Below are 26,449 nucleotides of genomic sequence, written 5' to 3' on the forward strand. Positions count from 1 at the left end.
TGTCCCCTAAACACGAGACACCAACTACCCAAGAGACGATCAGTGCCAGTTACCCTGATCATGGTCACTCCTAATGGCCCATAATGTTGTGGGCTCAACGAGAAAGTCCCGGGGAACGGTCTGGCGGTACCTAAACTCGAGGGGAGGGATGTAACAGGGCGTGGGAGTAGGGAGGAGGGAAGGGAATACAAAGGAGGGAATGCACTGCTTGGCTTAAAGGAACAAAGTGATTGTGGTGGTATTTTTGATAAAGTATAATGAATTAGACACATAGGAATACAGAGCCAAGTAGAAGTGATAGTACTGTCAGTAAAAATATCTGAACTAGAACCAAGTTAAAGTAGGAGTTGTGTTGGCAAATTATGATTAACTATAACCACAAATAAGTAGAAGTAGTATTAGTGAATTATGAAGTATTACACTACATCGAACTGACTGTATTCTTGGATAAATATTAAAAATGAGTACCAAATAGAGCTCGCTGACTTTCTGGTAAATTATGATAAGTAAAAGCTGTGCCATAGCCGACTAACTGAATGTCTCCCTCTCTTCCCTCTTCATTCCCTTCCTCCTTTCACTACTTCCCCCCTCCCTCCCTTCCTCTCGGTACCTCCCTTTCCTCCGCTTCATACGCTGTCTCCCTCTCTACCTGCTTAGAAATTCTCCTCGTTTTGGCTTGCTTCCCCTTGTTGGTCTGCTTCCAACCCTCTCGAACTCTCTCCCTTCCCCTTCACTCCTCCCTCTACCTCCCCAAAATTTTTCGCCCCTCCCCTCCCCTCCTCCTCCTCACTTCCCTTTCTGACTACTGCTCCCTGTCCCCTCCTTTACACCACTCATCATCATCCACATCCCACTCACCCTCCCTCTCCTCCAAGCCTCCCTTTCTCCCTTTCACGTCTCCCTCTCCTCCCCCAACACACACCCCCACATTCCCAATACTTCCCTCTCCCCCTCCACACTTCCTTCTCCTGTCTCCAAACCTCCTCCATCCCCTACACACACCTTCCTCTCCCCTTACACCTTCCTTTCCCCCATCTACTTCTTCCTCTTCCCTCTCCCCTCCATACTTCCCTCTCCTCTCCACAGGCCCTACCTACTCAGAAATCCCGACTTGTTCCAGGTTCCTTCACCTTTTTAGCCTTGCTCTTCCCTCTATTGGCCCCGCCCTCTCATCGATACTTTCCCCCTATCTCCTCCTTCTCCTCCACCCTTCCCTCTATTCCTTCCTTACTCCCTCCCATATCTTTGATCTGTTTTCCGTTTTTAGATGTTCCAACCCCTCCTCTGCTCATACTTTTCCTTCCATACCTTCCTTTCCTTCTCGTCTTGTTCTAATTTCTTGGCCTTTCACCACCCTTTCCTCTTATCCCCTCCTTCGCCCTCATATCTTACTCTCCATTTTTTTTTTTTTTTTTGTCTTTCCCCCTTCCTTCGCTTTCCGTCTTCACCATTTCTTCGTCATCAAACTTCTCTAGTTTTCCTCCATCTTTCTCAACTCCCATACCTCTCTCTACCTCCCTCTCTTTTCTTTCGTATCACTCTCCTCCTCCCTCCTACCACTCCATGACTCTCTCTCTCTCTCCCTCCCGCTTCTTTGGCTTCTCCTTGGCCTTGAGTCTTCATCCCCTCTACACTTTGCTTTCACCTCAGTACCTCCCTCTTTTCCTCCCCTTCATACTCCATAATGATCTCTCTCTCTCTCTCTCTCTCTCTCTCTCTCTCTCTCTCTCTCTCTCTCTCTCTCTCCAACTTATATCCATGTTTCCTCCTCTCCTTCCCTTCTGAGCCTCTATTTCTTTCCTTCATCTTTGACCTCTCATTGCCCTTTCCTTGTCCATCCCTCTTCCCAATACTCCCTCCTTATCTCCTTGGCATCTCATTCCCCTCATCTCAGCCTCTCCTCCTCCTCCTCAGCAGCTCCCTCTTTCCTTCTCCTCCACCTTCTGGCCTTTGTACCCCTTCGCTCCTTCCTCTCTATATTCCCCTGTCTTACGACTCCTCTTTTCCTGACTGCCATCACCGACTCCTTAAACTTCCCTCTTCTCTTTCTTCCTTTGGTTTGCCTTAATTTCTCCCTTTCTTTAGCCTTTCCTGCCCCTACCTCCTCCTTTCTCTTAACTCAACCTTCTCTCCCTCTCCATTCCTTGACCTCCTTTCCCTTTAGCTCTCCTTTTCATTGGCCTCTCCTCACACTTTCTTTGGCTTCTTCATCCTCTCTCCCTTCCCAGCCCCTTACCTGCTTTGTGGTCATACCTGCTCAATGATGCAGTATATGTTGATGGAACTCTACCTTCTCTCCTTCTACATACCTTGGCCTCCTCCCCCCTTAACTCTCCTTCTCATAGGCCTCTCCTCCTCCTCTCTTTGGCCTCTCCATCGCCTCTCTAACCACCTTCCCGGCCCCCTACTACCTACTTTGAGGCCTTACCTGCTCAATGATGCAGTATAGGTTGATGGGCGAGCCGGTCTCCACGTGGTACTCGCTGTTGCCCAGGATGAACGCCTCGGGCACTATCACGTTCAGGTTGACGAACTGACTCACGATCCCCGTTCCTGTCGAAATCTGTGGGTGAAAGGTGATGAGGGGGTGTGAGTAACTAGAGTAAAGACTGAGAGGCGTGTGTGTGGGGGGGGGAGAGGGAAGGTAGGTGAAACGAACTGGAATGGTGGGTGAGGTGTGAGTGAGTTACGGGTGTTAGGGAGGGGGAAGTGTGAGGAATGAGAAGCGCTGGTGAGGTATGACTATAAGACAAGTGGATGAGTGAAGAGTATGTGATTTAATTATGAGCAAAAGAAAGTTTTCACGTAAGAATGCGCGAGTATAAAGCAAAATGGATTTGAAACTAAAGTTAAAAAGGTAAAATGAAAAGTCTACTGCTGAACTCAAAAGCTGGAAAGAGGATGGGGATTCACCAAACGATACAGCATTACCTAATGCCATTCCAGTCGGCTCAGAATTAATCAGAACTCCCGTAAGCCAGGCGTAAAGCTAATGTAGGCTAGATTAGCTTTGCCGTGATAGCCACTGATAATAGACTTTGCTCAGTTTGGTGCCGGTTGCCTTCGGTCCATTGGGACTTACTGATTCGGTAATATTACACAAGATTAGGTCTGCTGTGATCTACACTGACAATTGGCTCTGGCCCGAAATGCTGCCAGTTACTTTAATTCAAACAAAATTCATTCAGCTAGAATTATCGCGCTAAATTATACAACAAATTATATATTCTTTGGTTAACATGCCTATTCTTGCTCTCGCTACACCAGAATTCACTGATTTGGTCTTATTATGGTAGATTATATTTACCGTGTGAATGATCATAAGCTTCTGGTTATTTGGCGGTACTGATTTTCGATGATCCGGGATTCATTAATTAAGTCGTATTACGGTAGATTAAGATTCCTGTCATTGCGGCAGATAATGAAACTGTTGTTGCTTCAGCATATGTGGGGTTCATTTATTCTGCATTACACTACATTACGTGTGATGTGATGGACACGGGTCATAAGTCCTTAAGTTATATAGCTCTTGTGGCTGCATGACTGGCAAAATTCTAATGCAGCCTTATTTCAGTGTGTTAAATATGCTCCGATTGCACGTGATAGACTACTATTGATCTGACTGCGAGTTATAATAAGCCTACTATGGCTACAGCTCCACCGGGGGTCACTGATTCGGTCTTTCTGCTTTAATTGATGTTTGTCGTTAAGAGCGAACGAAGCGATGTTTACGTTCACCTGAGAAATTAGCGGCCCGACACTAACCGGTCCGGCCCGACAAGACACGGCCCGACCGTGATGGTTTTCAGAGGGTAATAAATTTATTACTATCTGAGACAGAGAAGAGATTCTTTCAGCAGGTGGTAGATACATTCAATAAATTTTGTTTTTAGCTAAATATTTACTCATGAGACCAACGAAACCCCCTGGAATCCCAGCTTTCCAAGGGAATGTACCGAAGGCTCCAAATGATATGCTCCACTATGGAACAGAATTTAAAAAGATTTCCTGTTGTAACACTGTGTTTTCTTGCATGAATTCTAACAATTAAATATCGGATATTACGCTCATAATTTTACATGAACGTTTTTTCTGTGTTTAGGGGGTGAAATCAGCAAAGGTAATCGCCCCATCTCGGGGTTTTATCATTCGATCAATAGCCAAGTGTTTACCGAGGCAGTTCGTTGACACAGCAAGTCGGGAGCAGATAACTGAGTATTGCGCATGTGATAAATGCTACTGCGCCTCGCTTTATGCACATCCAGAGAGGAAAACGTGAGAGAGAGGAAACGTGAAAAAGTAAATACTTTAGCTCAATTATTCTTCTGTTATTGTTCAACTACCTCACCAGAAAATTCAATGTTGAAAGTTTACACCAAGATGAAATTATGATGATAGGCTATGCACTGTATATACGCTCGCTCGCTCGTCACGTGCTCACAAAGCGCACTTTACTAGTGAAAGAGACATAGAAAGCTCTTGTTAATATGGCTGTAATGACTACCGATGAACAGGGATGCATTAATTCAGTCATATTACGACGGATTACGTTTGCTTTGATGATGACTGATTCTGGTTGCGGTGCCTTCTGTTAATTTACGCAAGCAAAGTTCCCTGATTTTGTGTTATTAGACTAGATTTCGTTTGCTCTGACAGTGGTTATAGTTTCACTAGGATGCACTGACAGATTCAGTGACTATTTTCTCAGCTAAGGGGTGAATTCTCGTAGTGAAGGGATTAGACCCACTTCCCATTATTTTCTCAAGTATGATGAAGCCTATTGTACAGGGTGGTTCATATACTGTACATCGCACCTTTTCCACTTATAAGGGCGATTTCTCATGAACTGTGTGGACGGTTCAGTCAACCTTACCAATGTCTTTCGTGTAACAGTTATTTATGTCCTACTCTCGCTGTCACAACCACACCCACACCAGCAGACTGAGTCGTTTCTCAACATATGAAATACTGCCAAATGAGTTTCAAGGGGAGAACTCTTTACGGACCAAACTTGACACCAACGTAAGATTTTATTCCTTGTTCATGTTGCCACTATTTGGTTATATTGTCAGATTTGGTTTGACAGGTACAGTTAACATACCCAACGTTTTAGCCCCGCCGTTATTCGCCAATTCGCCCATATCAACAAAACAGCCATAACCTCATCGACTTTGCTGTCACTCACATCCAGACATGGCTGGTTCGGCCTAGTGAGGGAAAGGTCAGACTGAAACATAAATGAGTTTTCTGTTTTTCTGTTTGCTACCCGATGTTCTAAAACTCTTGGTAGTTCCATTAAGGGCAACACAACAAAATGAGGTGATCTTTCAACTTTTCTGCGGAAGCTAGAAAAAAGATTTATATGCTGAAGAAAGACTTATAGATGCATGCTTCTCCATCTCAGTTTTTTCATCTATCTTCTCTTCAGCCTTTTTCTCCTCCTACATCCATCTGACTCAACTCTCTGGCAATGATTGATATTTTAACCAATCCATTTGGTGCCAAAGCCAGAAAGTTTTTAATTAAGCTTAGGGGTTTTTTTTGTAGTTAAGCCCATTTAATTGTCAGGCTCTCTCTAATCTGAACAAAATCGCTGGAGAGGGGATGAAGAGACAAGACGGCAAGCTCTGCGGGTGAGGGACTGGGATGAGGGTTGGGGTGAGGGGATGGGATGAGGGTTGGGGTGAGGGGATGGGATGAGGGTTGAGGTGAGGCGCTGGGATGAGAGTTGGAGTAGAGGATTGGGATGAGAGTTAGGGTGAGGGGTTGAGATGAGGGTTGGAGTGAGGAGTTAAGGTGAGGGGAAAGAGGAGAGAGTGTCTGATAAAGGGTGTGGTGAGGAGGAGTGAAAAGAGTGAGAGGGCACTGGTGTAGCTCTGATTGTTGCTAGTTACGGCAGAGTCAGAGGGAATTACCAGACTAACTTTACTAACAAGGTGTTGTGTGGGAGGAGGATAGCGCCGAGATAGGAAAATCAGGAGAGACAGAGAAGTAAGAAGAAAAGAAGAAAGTGGGAGGTGAAAAATAGGAGTATTCAGGAGTGGGAGGATGAAAAACACTGGGGGTGAGAAATAGGGAGATAAAGGATAATGACAGGAAGAAGGACGAGACAAAATAAATGAAGTGAGAGCTAAGTAAAAGTAGGAGGGAAAATATGAAAATAAATGAAAAAGAAAATATATATACGAGACAGTCAGACAGACAGAGAGACAGACAGACACACACACACACACACACACACACACACACACACACACACACACACACACACACACACACACACACACACACACACACACACACACACACACACACACACAGAGCAAGGACGCCCACTCATATCACCCCTTCCGATTAAATTGCCCTTAGTGGCAAAGTTTTCCCCTCTTGGTCTGTCCTCCGTCATCATCATTTGCTTCATTCTCTCCCTGTCTTTTGGCTCCAGTCCCTTAATTTGCTTTATTATTATTTTGCTCTCACCGCTTCTAGAACTGTATGTTTTCCCCTCCTCCTAACCACTTCATTAATTTTATGACTCTTGACTTCTCCAGCACTCTGAGATCCTTTGTATTTTATTCTTGATGTTATTAGACTAAAATGTTAAAGTTAGAGGGGAATTTTAACTGTTTCACACCAGTTTCTCTATAAACACTTCATTCATGTCCTTTGCAAACAATTCATTAAGTTTAGGTTTTCCAACAGGAGTGATAAAATACAGCCTTTATCAACATTTACTCCACTAGAGGTACGTAATGTCAACTTGAAATAGCAGGGTTAAAAATAAGAAATACATCACCGTAGTGAAGGATATTGTGTTTTCAAAGTATGGCGAGGAGTACGAAATATGTACCGTAATTGTGTCGCTGGAAAAGTGGACAAAATATTCACTATTGATCCCGGCGTAAGGGAAGCAAGAACATTGGTGGTTTATCACAAAAATGTCGGAATTGAACCAAAGGTAAATCTACGTCCCCTACCCAAGTAAAGAAAAATATCATCATCATCATCACTGTAGCTTTAATTCCCGTATAAAGAGATGAGGTGAAGTATGATCCAGGAACAAAGAAAGAGCGAGTACAAAAGAACTCCCGAACAGCGAAACCAGGGAAACAAGCCATACAGTCACAAGTCACATCATCCACATGGTACATCATCCAAGCCTTTGAAATATACGTGGTAGGCTTCATTAACAAGGAAACACTTTTTCTGAATTATTTCCTTTTAAAAATTACCAACGTATCTGTGAGAGAGAATAATTTCATGTACTATTAGATTAAAGAGGAGGCGGAACCGATCACATATGCATCCTCACATACAGTACAAATAAGCCATCCATATAACTCCTTTCCTTGATATGTAAACTCTTCCCGAGACTCACACACTAAATCACATAACTTTTTCGAACGGCTCTATTCCTTTTCTCAAATACCACGGCTTTCTCCACATCCCTCTCAAATTTCGTTGACTACACATACTTCCAAACTCACCACCCAATCTCTCCAACTTCCCAACTAATTCCTATGCAGCATACGATCACAAACAAACACGACAGCATTTAATTTCCACTTTCCTCCCAACAGTTCCATTCAAACTTCTCTCTCCACTGTCGTCCTCTTGCCTTCCTTAATTACTCGATCCACATACAAGTAGAACAGACAAGGAAACATCACACGTCCCTGGTTTAGATCCACTTTCAGATTTAATTCCTCACATACTCGTAACTCTCCAGCTGCCACTTATACTTATACTTTCGTTTCATCATAATATAACTTTCTTTCACCTGTTACCATTTCCATATATGTAGAAAACTCTTTCCATATTGCACTTTTTAATAGTTTTCTAATTCCATAAAGTAAGGACCAAACACAAACGTATGCAAAGACTGTCTCTTTCAAAAACTCAGTCGTGCAAATATAACGGCAGAGTCAAGATCATATCAATTTTGAGAGGTGCCTGAAGGTCGCATGCAAAGAGGAAGACAGGCAGAGGATGACTACTCCAAAGATGACCATTTAGTCTTGAATCAGAAACATGAAAAGGGAAGAGATGAAAGTGTATGGACAGACAGGTGCCGCATGATCGTCAAATGAGGAAGGCAAGAAGGCAGACAGCTGATAATATTTCTCTGTTTACGGATCTTGTATGCACCTATACTTTTCACTAAACAGTGCTGTCAGGTCCTTCAGGGTAAAATATCAAAATCACACAATGCCTCACCGTATTAAATCCACCTTGCTCATCGCTAAGTTTCCGTTGGATCTCTCATTACTGATTACTAGGCTGATATTTGTGTTCCCTATCATACTGAGCATAAAGCCCACATAACTTCCTCTCTCCTTTATATGTTTTCCACTGAACATAGGAACAATTTTATCCTTTCTTCAGTCGTCTGGCGATCCTCCGTGCTCCTATGCAATTCTAAAAATCGTGAGTAACCTATCCACTACCATCCAACCCCAGTTTTTCAGCGCTTTTCCAAATAACCAATCTGCTCCGAGAGTCTTACCCGTCTTCAACTTTTACAGAGCTACCACCACTTCCTCTCGTCTCACTGCACATTCGCCTTCTGTTCTTTTTTCCACCCCTGGCACTCCAGAATTTCCTCCTGTATCTCACTGTTAACATTCAGTAATTCTTTACAATACTCTCTGCATGTCTGACATATTTCGTTGTTCCCCAACGCCACTCTCCCATTCCGACACATTTTAGAAGGGGAAGCATCTCAAGGAGCGGCCAGTTCAGTCAGTCACATCCTAAGGTTTTTCGAGCGCAAGGTGCATCACCGTTATAAATTTTTGCGACCCTCCATTCTACTGCCCTGATGATCCCGCATGATAGTTGTGTTGTTTCATCTTTTACCTATTCCACTTTTATCCAGAACACCTTATAATTAAAAATCATGTAATTTAATGTTTATCACTCAATCACTTTATTCAGTAAAAACGATTTAGTAATCCAACAGTTTCCAGGAAGCAAACTGGCTTGCTCTGTACGGTATATCCCCTGTTTTTTCCCTCCAATAACCATGATCGGGCAACACCGGTGATGAGTACGGTAATGAATGAAAAGGCAATTATTCCTGCAACAAATTACCCGGATCATCGGGGTTGACAGTCCATTTCACCCATTTATCATAGCCATGGAGAGTGGGCTAATTACCTTCATCACCAGGTAGCTCTGTACGCGGGTCCTCCGAGGCTTGGTGTAATTTTCATCATGGCTAATGGAGAGGTGCTATTGGGTAACTGTTGCCTGAAATATTAATAGTGCTCGAAACAGGCCTGAAAGCTCTTAATGGAATCCTGCCTGGTGTTTTAAGTATATAATGACCCAACGGAAGTACAGCTACACACGACTGAGCAATTAACTAAGCTTCATTTCTCTAATAGAATTACTAATGGCCTTTTTCATGATTTAAGTTTCTCGTTTTCACCGGCTGCGGGTAAAGGTATAATGGCATAACGCAGTTTCGGTTCACTGACCCGTCCTCCCTGACTTGATATAGCTCACATTAGCGCTGTACAGTAGTGAATACTATCGACATATAGGAAAAAAATTACAAACCAATATCCTTAACTCAAAGCCATAAAGACGCCTGCAGTCTATTTTTTTTTTTTTTTTATCAGTCACACAAGCCCAGTCTTTGTGAAATCTGAGAAACTGATTGTTATTCTTTTAGAACAATGTATCTATTGAAATAAATTAAAAAAAAATACATCATTTTTGCTCTTCGGTTTAACGAGTTAGATTACTGTTTATTTTCCTGGACGCTGATAGACACTACTAACTTTCATAAGATTAGTGAAAGATTTTAAGGTATGGAACCAAGTTTAAGTAACTCGACTCATCTTGATGATGATCATCATCATCCCAGTACTATTCCTACTATTATATACGAGGGGGGCAGATTCCAGAACAAAAGCAAAAAATACTCAAAAATTTGTACGTAGTACCACCAATGTCAAGTAATAATGGGATACACCACATACCCATCAACTGAGCCTCCGAACACAGGAGAATTAAAATTAGTAATCAGCCATACACTCATCACTCTTGGGTAGGCAGCTCAGCCACTGCCACATACTCAACAAACATCTCAGACTTCTCTTTTTTGCCAACAACAGGTTCCCACGTTTTCACAGCGTGTGGTACGAAGTGACTGAGTTGGAAAGGGTGGATGAGTAAGGTTCCACCACTATACTGTCATTTGTACCTAAAGTGGGACACGGTAATTTGTTTCATTAAACGTGCAGATTCAGGTTACAAAGAGTCAAGTACGTTCAAGACAATCTCTAATTCTGTTTGAAGCACACCAAAAGTTAATTAGATTAATTCGTTCCAAATTATTTCTTGCTGTCTTTGACGCTGCAGCCTCTTATAATACACTGCCGCACATATCATATCATATATATATATATATATATATATATAACTACTTTACTACAAAGAGGTTTTAAAGTTCAAGGTCAAACTGGATCAGTTTTCAACGACTTCTTGACAAAACCTCAAGGTCATAGATCAAGACTATACTATGACTTAAGAGAAACTTCCTTATGGAACTTCGTGACGGTCGTCGAATCAAGCCGGTATCTGTCTTGTTTCATTTGTGAGATACGCCAGTTAAGGTGAATTTTCAGGCAATCTTCTCATGGAATTGCCCTTAACCTTTGACATTTTCTCCCCCAAATTTAATCACTTATCTCTCTGACGGTCTTCAGCCAGTATTGCAAAAGAGGCATATTCCATCAGAGTATTTTTATGACTTTGACCTTGACCTTTGACCTTCCCGACCGAAAAACCAATTACCTGATCCTTTGTTGATTGTCAGTTATTTTTACCGTATCGCAAAGGAAGATTAATGTCTTGGACTCAAGTTTCTGTCTTATTTCACTCATAGGATTGCTTAGTTTCGTGATATCCATATTCTTCATAACTTGGTATTGGCTCTTGATCTTTTTCGCCCTAACTAACTTGTCTATTCCTCCGATGATCCTCAGTCGGTATTCCAAATTTGGTTCAATGCCGTCCAATTGGTATATATTTTTACTACCCTGACTTTTGACTTTTTCTTCAAAGACAAATCACGTATTCTTTTGATGGTCCTCAGCCATTACTCCATATATGGCGTAATTCCCTCCATTGGCTTCCTCATCATGCTGCTATCAGACAGACAGACAGAAAAACAATCCGAATCAACCACATAACTTCTCTGCTGGAAGTAATTAACTTATCTAGACGGAGGACTTTTTTGTGGTTTGTTATTCATAGTGCAAGACTGTTTTATTGAGTTGAGTAAAGCTGTCCTCGGGCTAAAGTGGTTAAGATTTTAGTGAATGCATATTTATCGATCAATAAAGAATATAAATGTCACTGATCAGAGTCCTGTTATAGGAAATTCACGTAAGTCACCAGCGATGCATCTCGGGTCTCTAGGGGTCATTCTGGTAAGCTTAGGAGGCATTCTAGCACTCTTTAGCAATTTATTCTGAATACAATACCTTAATATTCTCCTCTGCGGTATTTAAATCTTTGTAGTACCGATAAAGGCTGCATAAAAACCGGTATTATTTACGTGCTATACACAGAAATAAGTTGGAAAGTCACATGTACTAGGGAGCCTCCTTTGCCGACGATAAGAAGGGCGTAGGTCATGGCGCCTTTGTAAACTCCTTCACTACGAGGGCTCTCTATCCTGAATTCATAGTAGTAAAAAGAATAAAATACAAAAGTTGCCGTCATCGTCACTGAAAAGGTTTCTGGAAAGAGTGTCATAGAATACGTAGAAACATGGTAAACGTAATTCAGACGCAACACGTGAAGAAATTAAAAAAAAAAAAAAAAATGTGGTTGGGGGCCATACCACACTCATCATCTGACTCGTCCTTTGACTCTAGGAATATGACGTGAAAAAAAATAAAAATGTCATTTGACTGGAAGTGGTTGGTCAAGTACTCATCGTCAAGTATTCTAACTTTAACTTATTATAAATATGTTCCTATATATTTTTCCCACCTCTCTTCTTAATCTTTTTTTCCACGCCCTTCTTCCATATGACCTATCCAACCAACTTTACGTCCTCTTGCCTACCCTCCCTCGTTCCCTCTCTCATTTCCCCCACATCCGTTCTCTGTTCTTCTCGAGAATCTTTTTCACCCGTAAGTTCTTTTCACTCAGCACTCATCCATATGTTCTTATTAATCACTTTCTTCCCTTCCTCCTTTCTTTCCTTCATTCTCCCGTGTCTTTCCTACTTCCCTCCTCCCTCTGGCCTTCTGCAAGTCTCTTATTTCTCCTTCATTATCTTGTTATCTGATATTCCAACCCAGGTTTCTACTTTCTGGTCTCTCCACTATCACTGTTACAGTATATGCTCCTTCTCCTCCTTCCACTCACTTGTATGCATATTTTTTTTTCTCTCTCTCTTTCTCTGCTCTATTCCTCTCACGAACCTTTTGCCCTTTCCTTCATCGCTCAAGTCCTCTCATCCCCAGCAAACTTGAAACTCGCTCTTCCACTCTCTGTTCTACTCTACCTTTGCTACATCTCTCCTTCCTATATCATTATCTTATTATCTGTTCTTATTACCCACCTTTTCTCCTTGTGTCCTCCTCACTCCATTCACACTTAGTTCTCCGTTCTTCTTTCTGTGTCTCTGTTCTTCCCAGCGACCTTTCTTTCTTATTCTCTGGCCACCTATTTTTCTCTCCTCCCCTCTTTCTCACCTGACACTCGTACGTGCCGTTGTCCCTGGCCTGGAGATATTTGATGGAAAGCGTCCAGTCGTCAGCGCCATCTCTGTGTGTGACGCCGAACCGCTCGTCGTTGGTGTAGGTGAAGACGCCAGAGGTCAGTACGTGCCAGTCCCGCCGTCTGATCCACGAGATCTGTTGGGACGTAATGGGCAGCCACCTTTAGTAGGATAAATAATGAGAAATAATACTGAGGTAAGTGAGAGATGCCTAGGGAGGTGAGAGGAATATAAAGATGACAAAGTAAAGATGATGTATTATACTAAATTGAAAGGAAAAGACGAAATGATGACGATCAGGGAAAATGACTGGGATGAGTGAATGAGAAAAATGACGCAATATAAAAAGAAAGTAATCTATTATAATTACGGTACTTAAGTAATCTATCATTACTTAACACAGTTCTATGTAATTTTGTTTTAAATGAGATATAGTGATTTAACTTAGCTGGAAGACAACAGAGATAACCTGTTATCAGGGTGATAACAGTTTCATTATAGCGAGATATGGCAGTAACATCATCTAATATACAGTACTGTACATCTAAATGAGAGACCTGACCCAAAATTCTGAACTTTTATATCCAACCCTTTCTGCCAGCTAATAATTATTAATTTGGCAAAAGTTAATTATTTTTCCACAATAATATAGCTACTAGCCTGACTTTCAAAATTAAAACTTTCATCCATGAAACTGCGAATACTTTTATTTGCCGGTGAAAATGTTTAATCGTCAATATTAATATACTATATCTTTAAATTCAAATACCAAGTTTAATTTCTTGTCAAAGTAAGGAATTTCGTTAGATCGTCATCAGCTACAACAACATTAATAATAATAATAATAATAATAATAAGAAAAAGAAGAAGAAGAAGAAGAAGAAAAAACAACAACAACAACATAATAATATTATTATGCCGTAATAATGTAATAATGCAATGCTGCAGAACACACACACACACACACACACACACACACACACACACACACACACACACACACACACACACACACACACACACACACACACACATCGTCAAGTTACTGCAGAAACCGAAATACTTCACACATCCACGCTCATCGCCTGTCCTCCAGTCAATCTTATATTCACAATGATCAAAATGAAAGCTGGATAAGGTCTACTGAGAGTATTCTAAAGCAAAGCATCTCGGGGTGGGGCAAGGCGGTCTGCTCTTATTACTGTTACTCTACATTATTCAGCTTTACCTGTTAATATTTATTTGTTTTATTTTCTCGGTGGAAATGAGCGACGGAGCAGAAGACTTAATGAAAATGTGTTGGATGGAGAGAGGAGGGGGGGAGGAGACCAAGGACGAGATGGAGGAATGGAGTGAAGAGATACATAAGGGAGGGAATGCAAACAAATGGCAGAGGACAGAGCGACGTGGGGATGATTTGTTTTTGACCACCCCTTGCGGGATTAAAGCGTCTTGGAATAGACAGAAAGAGAGAGAGAGAGAGAGAGAGAGAGAGAGAGAGAGAGAGAGAGATTTTTTGTATGTAGACTGCCTGACATTAAAAAAAATCACATTGATGCTGCCGCTGCTGCCGCTCACAGTCCATTATTCACCATCACCAATGGAACTTTTTCCATCATGTTGGTATTTGGATTGTGGCTGACATTTTCTGAAGTTCAAGTCAGATGTCAAGTTGTGCAAAGACGAAAAAATACTCCACTTGGGGTTTCTGAGTTACGTAAGATTGGATATTCGCCCTACACCTTACTTCTCTTCGTATTGCATTTTATTTAGATTAACAGATATTATTTTGCAGTTTTCGTCGTTATTACTATCATCATCAAACTTTCCAATCAAGTGGGAAGAGCATATCCGCCGCTTATCGACCTACCATCTGGCTGTTAGAAATATCAGGCTGTTAGAAATATCAAGACTCCTAAACGATTGGATGGATATTTATGGAATTAGGCTTCCAAACAGAATTGAAAAATGCGATTGTTAGTCCGACCCTTTTCACATGTCTTAGCCTACTTCTTACCTTATACCTGTCGCATTTGTGAACCACCTGAGTATCACCTGTCTCATCTGTTTATTGCCTTTCCAACCTGCTTATCAGTTCATCATTTCTCTCTCCTATTCATTAGTTATCACCCCTGCCACTTACTGTTATATATCTCAACTGATCACCTTCTTACCTGTTCATCACCTTTCTAACTTCTATTACTCAAATCACCTTATTATTAGTCGTACCTCTCCATCAAAATACCTGCCAATTACTACCTAGCGCACCTCATCATCAGACTTACCTGTTCATCACCTTTCCACCTACTATTATTCACCACCTCGTCACACTTTGCACCTGTCCATTACCTTTCCCAGCTATTAATTACTTCACCGTATCACTCACCTTACCTATCAAACACCTCTCACTTATTATTACCTAACTTCTCCGCCTTTTAACTGTCTCCTTTATCACGTTTCCTTCCTATTATCACCTAACTCACTTTAAATGAGGGTGATGAGAAAAACAAGCTAGGGACAAAATTATACTGTATACCCTGTCCAGTTTCGCTAACGAGCTGCTTCAGGGGAATATAAGTTTTCTCATTAACCTACAAATGTCCTAATGTCGAATATAACTCACCTTATCACCAAACTTAGTGACACCACCAAATCACCTGCTTTTCACCTCTCCTATATTACTATCACCTGACTTAATTCACATCTCTCTCTCTCTCTCTCTCTCTCTCTCTCTCGTCTCACCTGTTTGTCGCCGATCATGCGGACGGAGCAGGGAAGGAAGGCGGTGTAACCGAGCTGCGCCTTCACGTTGACCAGTGTATTATTCTCTACCCCGACCCAGGCACCAGATTCTGTGGAGGCAACAGGAGAGGCTGCGCTTATTATTGGACGTGATTCTGGGGGGCATCAGGCAGGATACGAAGGTGGCAAAAGAATGAGGGGGAGAGGAAGGACTAGGGGACGGGATACAAGAGAGGAAAGGTTGATATGGCGGAAGAGAGTGTAATGAAGGAATGCCTGTGTTAATACTGCATACTGGATGTGGTTGCGTGGGGCAACGGGTAGAGTAAGAAACTGGAAATAGGGACAGGAGAAAGAAGAAAGAGATACAAGTGAGAAGGGATGGGGAAGATAAGAGAAGACGAGTGGGCAGTGAAGGAGAGGCAAAGTTTATTAGTGGGCGGTTATGGGGAGCGTCAGGTCAAACATTAACAATGTATAAAAAGGGTAGGTAGTAAAAGAAAAGGGGAAAATATACGACAGAAATGGAGAGCTAGAAGGAAAGACGACATGAGGAGACGGAAAGAAGAGAAGGGAAAAAAAAAAAAAAAAAAGGGGGTTGGGGTTGGGATGACATTATACAAGTAAGAAGAGTGCTGGGCGAGGAAGTGATGTGAGGTATGGTGCAAGAAAGATAATGAAAGCAAGGTCACAACAGAGATGATTTCAGACACTGAAGGAACAGGGGACAACACACATGAACGTGGGGCAAGTACGGGATAGGTGACAATGTACAACGGAAAAGGGGGCAAGCAAGGAATGGGTGACCTGGTACAAGAAAGACAGAGAGGTGAAGAAGGCGGTGGGCAACGTACGAGAGAAAAGCGAAGGGTAAAGAATGACGGAAGGACATGGTGCGAGACAAACGGGAAAGGTGAGCATGGCAGGATTGAAAATGTCGAGGAGCAAAGGAGATTCGGTAGAGACAATGAAAGACAAGCTGAATACTGAGAAACAGGGCATAACCAGACATCCGGAAAGAATATATCAGCACGTGATTCTTGTACAGGTGAGCATAACGAAAACACTGCATTACAGAAAGCAGGGACGGAAATACAATGTAGCACAAGGAAAAATGTTCGGACTAGGGGTTCGCCTTTCCCGGGGATATCTTTTGAGTACAAGTCGGAAATTTAGGCTGAAAACAGATAGAATTAAACCTGGCAAAATGTGTAAATTCTTAAACATCAAGTAAACCCGTGGGTGTGAAAGCATCGATTTTGAGAAGTATGCTCCTTGCTTTAGTTAATTTTTATCAGAACCCGAAACCCGAAAAACACCCAGACAGAAACAAAGCCCGTAAAAGTATAATGCAACACGGCCAAAAAAAAAAAAGAAAGAAAGAAAGAAAACAAGAACAGCGGCGCGAACATGACCAAACACTGGTGACCCAATGATTAATGCACAATTGTAGTCAAGGGAACTGTGAGATGTGGGTTCGGGAGCTGTCCTACACTTGCCAAAATGAAAATTCTTCCGAGAACAACCGACATAATGAACGGTAAAGGAGGCTGAATTACAGCTCACGTCCACATCCATCACACGCACAATACAGCGAGTAAATCCTGGAAAAGGTTTCGCATACCCTAGTGTCAACAGCGAGCTTAGGAACTACACTGGTGCCATTACGCAACCAAAGAGGAGCTTGAAGTCGCGTTCTGAAACTTTCTTGACCTTTGATTGTTTAAATGAATATTACTTACTCACACATGATCTCTTCAACCCAGTGACGTGTTGATTTATTTTGCTTCCCCCAGACGATTCTTTTTTTTCAACTTTTGGGAAACCGTTTTTAATATAGGATAAAGCCTTAATGTGCCCCGCTGTACTGGAAAAGCTTATCCTACGATGTATGAAAATCGTCTGGAGTCAGCAGACAATAGTCTAGAAAATTCGTCATCGGAATGACTGGGTTATATCTTTTTACTCATACGATTATATTAAAAGGACAGAAATAGTATACAAGTATCCTAATTCATAAATACTCCTGTGCTTCACTTGTGTTTTATAAGACTGCCTTTTCCTACCTTCTCCAGTCACACAGGTACCAAACACTTCGCATCCCAACTAGAACCAATGTGGAAAGAAAAGATAAAAATTGATAAAACAAAATTATTCCTGATGATTAACTGTTGAGGGGAACCAAATTAATTCCTGAAAATAATAAACTGTTTTTGAGATATCTTCATCCGGGAAACTGGTCTATACCACTTATGAACACTTTCCTTGAACTGCATAGGGTGAACACAGTTATCTATACTTTTGTTTTTACTCAAATTGCTATCACACACTGCACAACAAAACTGGAGTGAATATGCAAAAGTATTAGCCCATGATTTTCAGCAATAATTAACTGTTATGGAGACGCAGTTATTGCAAGAACTTTAGAACGAGCTGAGCAATTGAAACTCACTATAATCCATGAGGTGAAGAATGATAAGTGAAGCTCAAGACAGTCCAAGGTGAAATACAGAATGATCTTAAACGAAACTGAAGCTCAAGACAGTCCATGAAGAACAAGACGAACATCAAGACAAAGCGATCTTATACGAAACTAAGGCTCAAAACAATCCATTAAATACAACGCGGTCTTACCCGAAAATAAAGCTCAAGACAATCCATGAACTTCAAAACCGACTTACAGAAAACTTAAGCTCCATGAAATACAGAACGATCTTACACACAACTCAAAGACAGTTCAAGGATACGGGCCATGGACCACACAGAGCGAATACTGAACGCACAGAACGGGTCCATTTTCCAAGAGCTCATAAGGGTAAACACCAACTTCGGTCCAATACTTCAGTAAATACCCCTCTCCATTCACCTTTACTCGGGGTATTGTGGATCTGGAGAGTAATGGACGGTTATGGGGACTGCATTAAGTGCTTTTATGGATATTGCTTATTTTCCGGGAAGCTAGGGGGTGGAGAGAGAGAGAGAGAGAGAGAGAGAGAGAGAGGTAAAAACCTGCGCACCGATTTTTAACATATGTTTCAACTTATTTACTTCTATTCATCATTTTACAACTACCGGTAAAAATAAGAACCATCACTGTTTGTGGTCGTGATGTTAAAATAAAAGGAGAGTTAAATAACGTAGGCGATATGGTGAGATTGGAAAGTTAAGTGTGTATAATCAGGAAATGAAGGAAAAAGGAAAGTCAAGAAACACAAGAATGAAAAACGAAGAGAGATAAGGAAGTGAAAAAGATAAAAAGAATCTACGATGATACATAATAAATCTGTAATGATAATAACAGCACACATAACAACAACAATACAAAACAATACTGCAACTACTACTACTACTACTACTACTACTACTACTAATAATAATAATAATAATAACAGCTATGATGATGATGATGATGGTGATTATGATGATGATAAGCAAAGGATAGGTGTCAAGGGTAATGAATAAACAGAATTGAAGGGGATATGAAAGGCGAAGAATTGCCCAGACTAGATAATATGATGAAAGGAGGAGTGACACATGACAGAGATAATGGAAAAAGGGGTCTTCATGAGGGAAAATATGAAGGTGAAGGGAGGAACGATGAGGAAAATGACAGTATGATCCCAAACGCCCTGCAGGGGGCCGTGGAAAATGCAGTGAGATGGAAGAGTTTGCGTGCCAGGATTACGTGCAATTTTCGGGGGTAAGGAGAGAACTGGTGAATGAGATACCAAGAAATACTGGGAAAGAGGAGATGGGAGTGAATAAGAAATGGAGGGGTAAGATGGGGGAAGACAGCATAGGATATAAATGCATATCTAGTCTAGTAATATGACCGAAAAACAAAGAAACATATGCAGTCTCCCTCCTCCCCCCCTCTCTCTCACTCTCTCTCTCTCACACACACAAACACACACACTCACACACACACAGGAAATGGAGGTCAAAGGCACAAAGCAGAATAAGAATCGCTCACGCCAAAGAAAAATGATAGAGGACCAAGTTCAAGGTCTCCTTTTATCGCCTGAAAGATTGGAGGCCATAGGAAGAAAGGAGAGAGAGAGAGAGAGAGAGAGAGAGAGAGAGAGAGAGAGAGAGAGAGAGAGAGAGAAAAAACACAAAAGAAAAATTCCAAACAGACAGAATAGTAGGCACAACAAAGAGGGGCAAGACAGACAAATGAGAAGGGACAGACGAAAAAAAAAAAAGAGACCAAACAGAAGCGAAAAAGACAAAACACACACACACACACACACACACACACACACACAAAAGAGAAATGAGAAAGACAACTAAGAAGACGAACGAGATGCGAGGAAGACAAAAAAGGAGAGACAGTCTGGCGAAAGAAATGAGACCAAGGAAGACAGGGCCACGCATCAACGCTCACTTGTATATGCACTCCCTTACATGCATACAAATATACGTGCGCACATACGCAACATGAATAACGCAGACATACTTATACATGTTTTCTATGTTGACAGGGGACGCGTGTAAAAGCGGCGAAGCATGATATAATATTGTCCGTGCAAAAAAATATGACACAAATACAGTGCATACATTTCGCAGCAGCAGCAGCATCACGAAAAGTATAAAAATGATGAGTACATTTAGTTTTATTTCTGTGAACAGCAAGGAAAAACGCGCTTTTTCTAGGAGCGGAATGAGGTGTAAAATTTTTAGAACATGAATATATTGTACAGGTTATTTTCAAACCAGGTAAAAAATAAAGTGTTTCTACAAAGGAAGCAAGAGAAGTGCAGTTTTCGAAAAAGCGACGCTGGGTGATCTAGTAGTGGTCTAGTGGGTTCCGGCGCTCCAACATGATGCCGCCTATATGGGTGTACATCAGAGGGGAAAGCATCACCCTCGCCTTCAGTAGACACTAAGTTGCCTAGGCTCGGGGACCAACACTCCTGGTGAATCTGTAAAGGTGTGGATGATCAATGGATGGATGGACGAATGGATGGAGTATGTTCTAGGTTTTTTGAGAAGGTTCACCAGTGGAGAGAGAAAAGGGAACAAATTTCTCAGGACTAGAAAAATCTTAACCCTCTGAAGTTCGATGAAATACTATTACTACTAAAACTATTACAACTACTACTAATGATAATGCCACAGAAAGACGATTATATTCAAATCTGGGAGGATTTGTAATTGTGAAAGTGTGATTTAATCTGTAGCCGACACCTGTATGAAATTAACAATAAGCAAAAAAAGTACGGAACTGGATATAAGAAGTTAACTACTTCCTTCAAAACACTTCCACACAATTATTCAATTTCCAATTAGTTTCCCATCCCCAGGCGATTCAGGTTCAGTTTTTTGGAGAAGGAACTTTGCGCAAAAATATGAATTGAAATTATATATCTAGATTAAAAAGATGAAGAATGGTGGAAACAGCTCAGGGGGAAAAAAAAACTGGAGAAGGAACTTTGTGCAAAAATATGAATTGAAATTATATATTTAGATTAAAAAGATGAAGAATGGTGGAAACGGCTGAGGAAAAAAAAAAGTATAAATCTCTAGAAAATATGAGAAAATGAGTCACCAGTATTTGTTTGGGTATAAATCTAACATCCATGGGAATCTGCATCTCAAGCAGAAAATTTTCTACAGAAACTGGTGCTATCGTCAGAGAAATGAAAATGAAAGAATCCTCGAGAAAATGGAAGAAAAATTACTAATTTATACAAATGACAAATGGGAAAATCGCAACAAAAAAAAAGAACAAGAAAAATGGAGACGATTGCATTTTTTTGGGAATTCATACAAAGATGAAGTCGAAAAAGTACAACAAGCTGAATACAATCAAACACTGCTGTGCTACATTGCTCGAACCTCGAGGCTTACCTGTAAACGAGGAACTGGAAAAGACCTCACCTTAGGCAACAGTAAGCACCTGACAGTGAGAAAAGTCAGAAGCAAAGTAAAATATCCTGTCATGTAAGATGCAAAAATAAAGGGAATCTAAAATACCAGAGAAATCAAAACACAGGCAACGCAACGTGGTTGCAAACTTCCACCTAACCAAGCATATACCCCCACCCCCCTCCACACCTGAACAAGCACATAACTGCCCTCATCCCTCCCCAACCTTTTCTTTTAAAAGTGGGCGTAAGGAGAACGCCTTGAGGACACATAACCTGGGTCCTTCAGACTCCTTGCACAGGTCGCATTGAACTTTTTTGTTTGTTTACCTTTTATTAAAAAAATATATATATTTAAGACACCTCATTCTACCTACCAAAAGTCACCAGTTCACAATAAAAAGCATAACTACGAGAAATTTCATGACTCTATTGTGAATACTTTCTGAGTTCTGGCCCGGAAACGAAATCTCTATGCCCGGCCAGCCGCCCTGCCACTCAGCTGTATGGACGGACACCTATTGATCCCAGTGAAAACAACACCCTCCTCTGCCTTTGTCAGGTGGAGAGTAAAAATGGAGAAAAAAATAAGAAGGCTGATTTTAAGCTTGCTATCCAGAGAGAGAAGTAAAGCAACACACGCTTTTTCAAGAAACAGTGTTTTAAAATTTCCTGCCGTGAGAGGAGAGTATGGCACAAAAAATAAGTAGGCTTGTACACGCGGTGAGGTGGTGACGTGACGCAGAAGCCTACTCGTACATAAGGCTGTTCCTAAACTAAATAAATTCTTCAAAATGTAGCAAGAACGCACTGTGAAAAGCGTTGTCGACGGCCTCGGCTAAATTTAGTACCAGGAGAAAAGAGTACAGTGTCACAGACGTAACTGGACAATAAGAAATGAAGTGCAAATTTCTAGACAAACAAGCAGAAGAAGTACAGATTTCTACATAGACATAAAATGAAAGAAGAATGTACTTCTACCTACCTGATTTTAATGTTTGTATTATGAACGAGGAGCAAAGCAACAAATACCTTTCTTCTGCAGTCGGGAGAAAGGGCGTGACGTGGCAGGAGGAAACGAACCGGCCTAGTTTTTCCTAAGACTCATATTAGGTCTTTTGCCAGAGGATGCCTTTTCCTTTTTTAATTGTTGTTCTCTCCAGTCGACTTCATTTAGCTTAGGAGAGACTTTCCAAACCGAAGGAATAAAATTGTTCTAAGGTTGTACGAATAGAATAATAAGAGTACGTTTTGGCTTTGAAGGAGATAAATTGGGTTCATGAGAGAAGAGTAAAAACACAAAAGTCTGGTCTGTTGCAGCCGGTGAGAGGGTGTGACGTGGGAAGGAAGGAAGTCACCCATCACAGGCGCCTGGTCTCCCTAACTCTCCCTTCCTCTTTCTTTGCCTCTCTTTCTTTTTCTCTTCGCTCTTCTCCTTACGTTCTTTTCATCTCCATTACTCATTCTCCCTTCCTCTTTCTCTCACACTCCTCCCTTTTCTCTTCCTTCTTTTTGACTTACATACTTTGGTCTCTCTCAGTGTCCCTTACTTTTTCCTCTTTCATTTTGGGGACACTTACGGCGTAACAGATGTGATATATATCCGTTTTTATGTAGGCTATGTATCTACGTATCTCTGGTAAATATGAAGCAAAGTATCTCGTGAATGCTTCTACCGATGCGGATGATAATACACACATTGTCCGTGGAAATGGAAGGATGTGACTGTATTTTTTTGAAGGTCAAACTCTGTGCTGTCTGAACATAATTTTTCTGTGCTATTTTGCTTGCTTTTACTAGTTCTTTTTCTTCTCACTGTTTTTTTTTTCATCTTTGTCTGTTGCTTTTTCCTTTTCCCCTGCGCTCTACGTCTTTATTTATATCTCTTTCCTCGTCTCACTGCCAATATATCTTCCTTCTCCTCTGTGCCATTTTCCGATTCGTTCCTTCCTTTTTTCTTTACTCTTTTCCTCTCCCTATGCATCTTCACTCTTCCCATCTCTCTCTCTCTCTCTCTCTCTCTCTCTCTCTCTCTCTCTCTCTCTCTCTCTCTCTCTCTCTCTCTCTCTCTCTCTCTCTCTCTCTCTCTCTCTCTCTCTCTCTCTCAGTTCCTTGATTGGCCTGCCATGTCTTCTTTTATCATGTATCCTGCTCTTTCGCCTCCTTCTCTTCCTCTCTTTTTCTTATTTTATGGTTTTCATCGGCCATCCTTGTTTGACATTTCTATTCCTTTATTAATGGTTTGCAGAATTTTTCTTGTCTGTCCGTCTGCCCTCCTCCTCTTCTTCTCCTTCTTCCTCTTTCTCCTCTTCTTCTTCCTCTTCCTCTTCCTCCTCCACTTTTCCTTTTAAACTGTTTATTGACTTCCGCGTTTGTCCTTTGGTTTCATTTCTTACCTGACGCTGACTCATGCCTACTTCTTCCTGTGGTTCTCTCATGTCTCTATTTTCTGTTTTCTAGCACTTTTTCTTTTTCGTTAACCTCTTTCCTTGCCCGTCCATACCTCCTTTTTCTGGTCTCTATGAAGACATTTATACTTCGCATATATCCTATTTTTTACTCTCTTTTTCTTATTTTCTTTTCTCTCCAAGTGAATTCTCCTTTTACCTTCTTTTTTTCATGGCCTGTCATTGCCTCCTATAAGTTAAATTTCTTTAGTTCTCGTTCGCAGGTAACAACATTGCTTTGCTTTCTATCGTTCACTTTTTTCTGTGTTATATTGGCAAACTATTATTCTTTCCATTAGCTTTTCTTTCGTTCACTGTCCGTAGTTTTTTTTTTTTTTTTTTTTTTTTTACACATTTCACCTTCACAACCTTGCTCTCCTTCCTTCTCCAGTTTCTCTTTCTTTTTTCTCATCCTCTCGCTCCTATTCATCATTGGTGCCACTCTTGCTTTTCTTATCTTTCTCGGTCTTTGTTTTATCTTCCATCCTCTGCTCTCTCTCTCTCTCTCTCTCTCTGAATGCGTAGATTAACTTCACAGTCTTCCGTCAACAACTTCATTCCCGCCTCCTCCTCTTCTTTCATTTTCTCCTACTTCATCTTCTCTTTTCCAACAATTTCCTTCCCTTTTCTTATTGTTTCCTCTTATTCTCCTTTCCCCTTACCCATTTCTTTCTCTCCCCCCTCCTCTTCTTTTTTCCCTTTCTCTACCTCCTCCTCTTTCCGTATCTCTTCCTCCTTATCTTTCCTTGTCACTTTTTACTTTCGCTCGTCATTCTCCACCCTCTCTCTCTCTCTCTCTCTCTCTCTCTCTCTCCCTCTCTCTCCTCATCCATTTTCTCTTCCACTCTAACACTCATCTTCGTCCCCTCTCTCTCCTACTCATTTCCTTTCCTTCTGCCTCCTTACCTTCGTCTTTTCTCTTCCTCTTCTCTTTCCTCCCTCTCCTCCTCCACAACGCGGCCAGCTATCCTATTTTCTTCGTGTCTTCATCCAGGCTTATCCATAGTTTTTCCGCCTCGGTTTTTCTCGTCTCGGCCTCTCCCTTCTCCTCTCGTCTCTCATTCGCCACTTTTCTCCAGCGTATCTTTTACCCTTCTTTCCCGCCCTCTAAATTCAACTCATCTCTTCCTCCCTTCGCCATTTTTTCTTCCCTTAGCTCTCCCTCTTCGTTTTCCTCCCCCCCCCTTCTCTCTCTCTCTCTCACTTTCTTCTCTTTTTCTCAAACTCCATTCGTGTCTTCTCTTACACCTTTTTCTCTCTTCATTCTTCCTCTTTTTCTTTCCTCTTTTTCGTCTCTGCTTTCCTTACTTTTCTCCCCCTTTATATCTCCATCTTCCCTTCCCTTTCTTCTCATCCTTTTCATTTTAATATCCTTTTCTGTCCCATATTGTATATAATCTCTTAACTTTCCACCTTTCTTCCTACTTCCGTCACATTCTCTAGTTTTCTCTATTATTCTTTACGATCTATCTCACAAAATTTCTTTCTTTTTCCTCGTGAGTTTTTCATTCCCAGAATCTCCTCTTCCCTTTCCTGTGTGTGTGTGTGTGTGTGTGTGTGTGTGTGTGTGTGTGTGTGTGTGTGTGTGTGTGTGTGTGTGTGTGTTTTGTTTTCCTCCAACTCTATTATCGTCCTCTTCCCCTTCCTCAATCTATTTTTTTTTTTTTTGTCTTTTGCCTACTTTTTCCTTCTTCCTTGACCCCTCCCTCCCTCTGTCTGTCTGTCTGGCTGTTTGTCTGCCTCTGTCTCTGTCTGTCTGTCTGGCTGTTTGTCTGCCTCTGTCTCTGTCTCTCTCTCCCTCTTTCTATCTGTCTGTCTGTCTGGCTGTTTGTCTGCCTCTGTCTCTGTCTCTCTCTCCCTCTTTCTTTCTGTCTGTCTGTCTGTCTGTCTCTGTCTGTCTGTCTGTCTCTCTCTCTCTCTCTCTCTTTCTCTCTCCTTCTACTTCTTTCTCCCAGCAACACGTAAGTCATGCCACCAGACTTGAAGTGGAGTCAAGTCACAATTCTTTCTCTGTTTCCCTCATTTTCTCCCTTTCCTTTCTTTCTCTCTTCTTCCTTCCTCCACTTTCCTTCTCTCCCCTTCTTCCTCCCTCTTCCCTCCTTCCTTCAGCACGTAAGTCATACCAGCCGCCTTGCAGAAGAGTTGTGTCGCATTTTTCTTGTGGCCGCCACGTCTTGAAGATTTAGTGGCCCCTGGTTGCTGTTGCTTGGCGTCCACTGAATGGGCCCGCCTAACACCATTTTACTGCTTCCCTTACTTTGAAAACACTCTATTTTTCTTTTTTTTCCCACTCCTACTATGCTTGAAAAACACTTCTTTATTTACTGTATGTGTGTTTTTTGTTTACTTTGTACATTACTTTGGAAATACCTTCCTTGATTTTTCTCCTCTTTTCTTCTATTTTTTTCTTTTTACTGTTTTACTGACTACCTTACTGTGGAATTCTCTTTCATTCAGGTGTTTACTACTTACGTTACTGTGAACTTCTTTCTTTCTTTCTTTTTCTTTTTTTACTGCATACCATACATTGAAATCCTCTTCTTTATTACCGTGTCACACTATAGTCCCTCTTCGTATTTACTGGCAGCCTCCTCTGTAATGAAAGTTTTTGTAATTTTGACGATACTGAAGCTTTACTGGCC

At 41.3% G+C, this 26,449-nt stretch overlaps 1 protein-coding gene across 1 annotated transcript in view; it reads right to left on the bottom strand.

Moving 5' to 3' along the window:
- Positions 1 to 23,798, bottom strand: part of LOC145400207 (uncharacterized) — a 192,579-nt gene extending 168,781 nt beyond the window's left edge. Inside the window, exons 1-5 of the mRNA XM_080272722.1 lie at positions 23,757 to 23,798; positions 18,318 to 18,378; positions 15,491 to 15,645; positions 12,723 to 12,884; positions 2,429 to 2,563 (exon numbers count right to left, since the gene is read on the bottom strand). Of these exons, the coding sequence (XP_080128848.1) occupies positions 2,429 to 2,563; positions 12,723 to 12,884; positions 15,491 to 15,645; positions 18,318 to 18,378; positions 23,757 to 23,798 (555 nt within the window). The remainder of the gene's footprint in view (positions 1 to 2,428; positions 2,564 to 12,722; positions 12,885 to 15,490; positions 15,646 to 18,317; positions 18,379 to 23,756) is intronic.
- Positions 23,799 to 26,449: the final 2,651 nt, after the last annotated feature.

The sequence above is a fragment of the Coenobita brevimanus genome, chromosome 51 (genome assembly GCF_032717465.1).
Source record: "Coenobita brevimanus isolate Jiangsu-jjx chromosome 51, ASM3271746v2, whole genome shotgun sequence".
NCBI lineage: Eukaryota > Metazoa > Arthropoda > Malacostraca > Decapoda > Coenobitidae > Coenobita > Coenobita brevimanus.